General features: G+C 42.5%; 1 protein-coding gene across 1 annotated transcript in view; it reads left to right on the forward strand.

The window, feature by feature from the left end:
* Positions 1 to 6,741, forward strand: part of crhr1 (corticotropin releasing hormone receptor 1) — a 19,495-nt gene extending 12,754 nt beyond the window's left edge. Inside the window, exons 6-14 of the mRNA XM_084743454.1 lie at positions 2,806 to 2,912; positions 3,361 to 3,481; positions 4,114 to 4,267; positions 4,451 to 4,511; positions 4,621 to 4,693; positions 5,322 to 5,407; positions 5,605 to 5,743; positions 5,939 to 5,980; positions 6,127 to 6,741. Coding sequence (XP_084599580.1) covers positions 2,806 to 2,912; positions 3,361 to 3,481; positions 4,114 to 4,267; positions 4,451 to 4,511; positions 4,621 to 4,693; positions 5,322 to 5,407; positions 5,605 to 5,743; positions 5,939 to 5,980; positions 6,127 to 6,267 — 924 coding nt within the window. The 3' untranslated portion in view covers positions 6,268 to 6,741. The remainder of the gene's footprint in view (positions 1 to 2,805; positions 2,913 to 3,360; positions 3,482 to 4,113; positions 4,268 to 4,450; positions 4,512 to 4,620; positions 4,694 to 5,321; positions 5,408 to 5,604; positions 5,744 to 5,938; positions 5,981 to 6,126) is intronic.
* Positions 6,742 to 7,398: the final 657 nt, after the last annotated feature.

Raw genomic sequence — 7,398 nt, forward strand, 5'->3', positions numbered from 1 at the left:
AAAAATAACAGACATCCTTTGTTCTAAAGTGATAAATGAATGCATCTTGTAAACCGGTCCAGTAGATCTGGACCAGTGAACGTCTCCAGCACTGAGCTGCACTGATTTATGTTCTTATAAATGTTCTCTTTGTTGGTTTTGTACAGATGCAGCTTCTGTTTGTCGTCATGTTTAGTCTGAGGTGATGAATGTCATGTCAAGTCGTTTGATGACAATAAAACTAGTCTTGGTGTTTTTATTCTGATTCTATCTTACGACTGCTGATATACTTCAGACTCAGACACACAGTCAAGTGACAGAACCAACACAGACACAACCTCAGCTACATCTGGACCACAAACACACACACAAACACACACACACACATACAGAGAAATAAACAAACTGACACACAAACATACATCAGCAAACAAACAAGCCTGAACCAATCAGAGAGGAGAGTGAAGAACAGATGAAAACGTCCACAGAGATCAGTGTGAGCCATCTGGACCCTCAGAGAGTGTGTGTGTGTGTGTGTGTGTGTGTGTGTGTGTGTGTGTGTGTGTGTGTGTGTGTGTGTGTGTGTGTCTGTGTGTGTGTGTGTTTCCCACTGAGAGAATCTGTCGCCTGTTTCCTGCTCTCCTCTCATTGGATAGCAGAGTTGGCTGCTGGCCAATCATAGAGCCGTAATTAATAAGAGAGAAAATTGTGTGTGTGTGTGTGTGTGTGTGTGTGTGTGTGTGTGTGTGTACATATTCATTCTCAGAGGACACACAAACACACACTGAAGATTCTTCTTTGTTGTTTTGTTTACATGTTTTGGCATAATTTCTTTTCATTAAAACAAAAAACAGGCAACACACACACACACACACACACTGAGTGAAGCATTAAAGGAACTGAAGGTCAGTCCAGACTCATGATGAGTTCGTCGCTGCGTGTCAACTGACCGACTGAAGTCGCCTGTGATTCACCTCCACGCCATCGTTATGACAGCCATGTTTTCAGGTCGTGACCTCACTAAACACTAAACACGTCTCTTAAGATTTCATCAACTGACACACGACACACACACGACAGACAGAATCAAACAGTGAGGTGATCTTTTATATCCAGAAGGTCAAAGGTCAACATTACTGTGACATCATCAGCTTCTACAGCAGAAGAAAAAAAACTGAATTTAAACAGAATCAATAAAATGTCATAAATGAATCAAATAAATCAACAAAGTGCAGGTTGTTCTCTTCTGTCTTTATATTTATGAAAAGTTTGTCGCTGAGTTTTGAGAAGTCAGCCCCTCCAAAATAAAAGAGAAAAAAACACTGTCAGTACATTCAAATAAAACAGTAAAGGCCATAATGTTAAAGGGCGGTCATCTATTTATATGATTTTTATGTGCAGCGATTGAATAATCCATTAGGAATAAATAAACTATAATTAATAAGCTATTTTGCTAAATTAATCTGTTTTAAGAAAAAAGAAAGAAAATGATCTCATTCCAGCTTCTTAAATGTGAATTTTCATCTCAGGTGATTGATTCACACTTTTCACCAAACAAGTGTTACTGTTGTGACAGGATTAATCAATAGAGAAAATAATCAACATATTGATCAACAATAAAAATAATCACAGCACAGATTTACATTTAATAGTTGGACATTATTTCTAGATTTTAAAACTTCTTATTCTATTTTAGTTATGTGATTACATTTAATTTGAATGAATATTAACTGACTGTTTTATCTGATCTCAGTACCTCATTTATGGTTCTCATTATGTGGCTTAATAACGTCCCCGGTTATAGCAGGGTGCCAAAGAACACTTTAAACACTCAGTTTAATATTTTGCACCTTCAGCTGAAATTTGAATAATAAATGCCAAGTGTTAGTTTTTCCTCAGGGACTGTTGTACCAAAGGGTTTTCAGGTTTGGACCCAAATGCAGACAACAGAGAGAGCAGAGCAGTTCTGAGAAATTTAATGAAGAACAAAAGACCAACAAAAGCTTACATGAATAATGCAGAGGAGTCCTCAAACCAGGCAGGGGACAAAAAACTAAAATCCATTGAATACCAGGAAGAAACACTGACAAGACAAGGCACAGGTGAGGGCAGCCAGACAGGTGAGAATAATCAGTGAACGAAAGAGCAGGAAAGCAGACAAAGACAGGAAGTAAAAACAACAAAGACACACCAGGGAAGACACACCACAATAAAACAGGAAGTGACTATGAGAACCTAAACCATAACAGGGACTGTGTGTCTCCATGCACATCTTCTCCTCTGGCTCACGTGTGAGCAGCAGGGCTGGATGAAGGTGACTGTAGATCAGCAGGTGTGGTGATCATTACATCATCTCTCAGCCAGTCGCATCATAGAAATTATTTCTCAATTAATCTGTGGATCATTTTCTCCATAAATTAATTGATTAATTAATCCTGTCACAAACATGTGGATCACGAGTTTCAAGTTGTGTCTGCAACATTTATCTATCTGTCGATCATTTTCGCCATCAGTCAGTTACTTCTTTGATCCATCATAAAATGGTGAAAAATACTGATCAGTGTTCCCAAAAGTCCAAGATGATGTCCTCAAATTGTTTTGTCCATAACTCGTCCCACCAGATTTAAAGACTGTGTTCTCAACATGCTTTTATTTTGAAGTATTTTTGTTTGTGTTTCACCTCTGAGAAGTTTAATATATTCATGTTGTAGCATAACAACTAACTGCTGTACGTTCTCTTTGTGTTCTCTGTACGTTCTCTTTGTGTTCTCTGTACGTTCTCTTTGTGTTCTCTGTACGTTCTCTTTGTGTTCTCTGTGTGTTCAGAGGAAGAGTAAAGTTCATTATCAGGTTGCTGTCATCATCAACTACCTGGGTCACTGCATCTCTCTGGGAGCTCTGCTGCTCGCCTTCACACTCTTCATGAGACTCAGGTAATCTACCTGTCTGTCTGTCTGTACACCTGTCTGTATACCTGTCTGTCTGTCTGTACACCTGTCTGTATACCTGTCTGTCTGTCTGTACACCTGTCTGTACACCTGTCTGTCTGTCTGTACACCTGTCTGTACACCTGTCTGTCTGTCTGTACACCTGTCTGTACACTTGTCTGTCTGTCTGTACACCTGTCTGTCTGTCTGTACACCTGTCTGTATACCTGTCTGTCTGTCTGTACACCTGTCTGTACACCTGTCTGTACACCTGTCTGTCTCTCTGTGTCTACATAATATTAAAGGCTTTATCAATGTGGGAAAAGAAGATCAAAACATCCATTTGAAAACTCTCACACCACATTTTAAACCTGGTTTTACTAAACTCTGATTGGACCTAATCACAGTGTGTGTGTGTGTGTGTGTGTGTGTGTGTGTGTGTGTGTGTGTTCAGGAGTATTCGGTGTCTCAGGAACATCATCCACTGGAACCTGATCTCAGCGTTCATCCTGAGAAACGCTACCTGGTTCATCGTCCAGTTAACGATGAATCCTGCCGTTACTGAGAGAAACCAGGTAACACACACACACACACACACACACAATGGTGACCCTGATGGTGGTCACCATGGAGACGAGATGATGATCTGCAATGATGATGTGATTGAACTGAAACACAGCTTAGACGCGTCCTGACATCACACTGACATCACACTTACATCCTGCTGACATCACGCTGACATCACTTACATCGTGCTGACATCATGCTGACATCAGGCTGACATCACACTTACATCCTGCTGACATCATGCTGACAAAAAAATAATAAAAAAAAGTGAATGTACATAAAAATGTTTTCATTTGTAAAGTATTTGTCTTTAAATCAATCAATCAATAAATAAATTGCACACAACAAAGGAAGGAACTAATAAACCAAACAACCAACATAAAACACGATCTATGATAAATCAACTACTGAATGAATCTGCATCTATTCTGATAATTGGTTAATTGATCTGGTTTCTTTCCTCTCTGACAGTAAACTGAATGTCTTTGACATGAGGACAGAACAAGACATTTGAGGACGTCATCTTGGACTCTGATCAACATTTTATGAACCAAACAACTAACTGATTAAATGACAAAATGGTGAACAGATTAATCAATAATGAGCAGTTTCACCTGTCCCGTGTCCTCCTCCTCCTCAGGTGTGGTGCAGGTTGGTGACAGCAGCTTATAATTATTTCCATGTGACAAACTTCTTCTGGATGTTCGGTGAAGGCTGTTACCTGCACACGGCCGTCGTCCTCACCTACTCCACCGACAAACTCAGGAAGTGGATGTTCATTTGCATCGGCTGGGGTCAGTACACCTGTACGACCGTCCACCTGTCACCATGTCACTGTCTCTGCCCTCCTGTATGTCTTAGTCTCCGTCCGTCCTCTCTGTCTACCTCTATCTGTCTACAGCTCTACCTGTCTGTCTCCTGGTCCTCCTGTTAGTTTACCCGTACACCTGTCTTTCTGTCTGTCTGTATGTTCACAGGTATTCCGTTTCCCATCATCGTGGCGTGGGCTTTCGGGAAGCTTTATTACGACAATGAGAAGTAAGTCACGTGATCTGAAGAACAAACAGCACACACCTGACAGCCAGTCAGAGAGCAGGATGTCCAGAACCAGCAGCGATCTAATTGGTGGTTATGTTTTGATTGACAGGTGCTGGTTTGGAAAGAGAGCTGGGGTCTATACAGACTACATCTACCAAGGACCCATGATCCTGGTTCTGCTGGTAATAATACCGCTAGTCAACCTTAAATACAGCCAGTCCACCTTAAATACTGTCTACCAGAAGTGGTCCTGCTGGTAAGAACATAAGCAGTCCACCTTTAATGCAGCCCGTCCACCTTAAAGTGATAGTTCACCCAACAATGAAATTTCACTCTGTGCTGATGTGAGGATGGATGAAGATCTCCAGTTCACAAAAAACACTCACATGACAACATTAACTGGTCGAGAGCCTGTGACCCGCTTCAGGCGTGTGGACGAGGACCAGGTCTGAGAGGCTACAGCTGACACTGAGGCTAAAAACATGGTGGAAACGGCGTCTTTGTAGGTCAAATTTTAATGTCGTGGCTTACGGACACTTGGATCACACCACACTTTAAATACAGCCAGTTCATTTAAAGGGACAGTGCATCTAAACTAAATGGTGGTTGATGTGGATGTAGACAGTTTATTATACAGGAGACATACAGATTGTTTCAGATGTATATAAATATGTATAAATATATGTAAAAACATATGTTACAGTTTCAGTAAATGATCTGAGTGATGTCACCTGTCAATCAAAGTGAGTTTATAAAGTTAACCTTCTGCTGAGTCAGTGTCAGTCTCAACCATCTTCTTCTTCTCCTCAGATAAACTTTGTCTTCCTGTTCAACATCGTTCGGATCCTGATGACCAAACTGAGGGCGTCGACCACCTCAGAGACCATCCAGTACAGGTAGAACTCTCAACAAGCCTTGTTGTTGTTGTTGTTGTTGTTGTTGTTTTTGATGTTGTTGTTAATGTTGCTGTTCTGCGATGAACAGGAGACCCTCCACCCAGTGTGGGATGACCCCCCCCCCCCCCAGGATACACGGATGGATGGATGTGGTTGTTGTTTATTTTACTGTTGTTGACGTTGTTGTTTTCCTGTAGGAAGGCGGTGAAGGCCACCCTGGTGCTGCTGCCCCTGTTGGGAATCACCTACATGTTGTTCTTTGTGAATCCTGGAGGAGAAGACGAAGTCGCTCAGATCGTCTTCATCTACTTCAACTCCATCCTGGAGTCCTTCCAGGTTCATCTCACCTCTGTTCACCTTCACAATTTATATTGTCAGCGATGTTAGCATTCTGTTAGCAGCCCGATAGCACCGTTAGGACTCTGTATGTTAGCTGTATGTTAGCTGTATGTTAGCTGTATGTTAGCACTGCTAACAGCAGCACTGCTAACAGCAGCACTGCTAACAGCGTCCCTCTGTTTGTCTCTACAGGGTTTTTTTGTCTCAGTTTTTTACTGTTTTCTCAACAGTGAGGTGAGTAACTGATTCTTCTTCTGTGGTGTTCCACATGGTTCTCCACTCAGACCCAGTTAGTTGTTAAATTAAATAAAGCTGAAACCGACAGACATCAGTGTCTGTGTCTGTGTTGTCACTGTCTGTACCTGTCTGTCTGTGTGCAGGTGCGGTCTGCGGTCAGGAAACGTTGGGCTCGTTGGCAGGACCGTCACTCCTTCCGGAGCCGGGCGGTGCGTGCCACATCACTGCCCACCTCCCCGAGCAGAGTGTCCTTCCACAGCATCAAACAGTCCTCCAACCTTTGACCTCTGACACACTCCTGAACTTTCTGTGTCAGCCAATCAGAGGCTTTAGTCTGATTAAACCAACCACTCTATCAGAGCAGCCAGTCACAAAGCAGGACACAGATCTATCAAGGCAGTGAGTCAGGAAAGAGCCTGGCTCCGCCCCCTTCATGTGCTGACCAATCACTGGATTCAACCAATCAGCTGCTTCCACAGGGTCACAGATAGGTGTGACATCATCAGGCAGCTGGACTGTTTATCAATTGATTAGTGTTATTGATGAGTGATATTATCTGTCTATATTGTAATATTGATCACCAGCTTCTTCTGTGTAACAGAGCTAATACACACACACCATTGGTGGTAGTAACGATCTCAGTCTTCAGCTGCAGTATTGATTATTGATTATTGATCAGAACATTTTCTACAACTGTTCTCACTCATAACTGGTCAAATACAGCAGCAAGAGCAGTGGCTGGATGGTAAATGGATGGATGGATGGATGGATGGATGGATGGTAAATGGATGGATGGATGTAGGATGGATGGATGGTTGATGATGGATGGATGGATGGATGGATGGATGGATGGATGGATGGATGACAAAGGATGGATGGATGGTTGATGATGGATGGATGGATGGATGGATGGATGGATGAGAAATGGATGGATTGATGGATAATGGATGGATGGGTGGATGATGGATGGATGGATGGATGGATGGATGATGGATGGATGGATGGATGGATGGATGGATGGATGGATGGATGAGAAATGGATGGATTGATGGATAATGGATGGATGGGTGGATGATGGATGGATGGATGGATGGATGGATGATGGATGGATGGATGGATGGATGGATGGATGGATGGATGGATGGATGATGGATGGATGGATGGATGATGGATGGGTGGATGGATGGATGGATGGATGGATGGATGGATGGATGGATGGATGATGGATGGATGGATGGATGATGGATGGGTGGATGGATGGATGGATGGATGGGTGGATGATGGATGGATGGATGGATGATGGATGTAGGATTGATGGATAATGGATGGATGGGTGGATGATGGATGGATGGATGGATGGGTGGATGGATGGATGATGGATGGATGGATGGATGATGGATGGGTGGATGGGTGGA

This window comes from Lutjanus erythropterus, chromosome 19, assembly GCF_056507025.1.
Source record: "Lutjanus erythropterus isolate fLutEry1 chromosome 19, fLutEry1.hap2, whole genome shotgun sequence".
NCBI lineage: Eukaryota > Metazoa > Chordata > Actinopteri > Lutjaniformes > Lutjanidae > Lutjanus > Lutjanus erythropterus.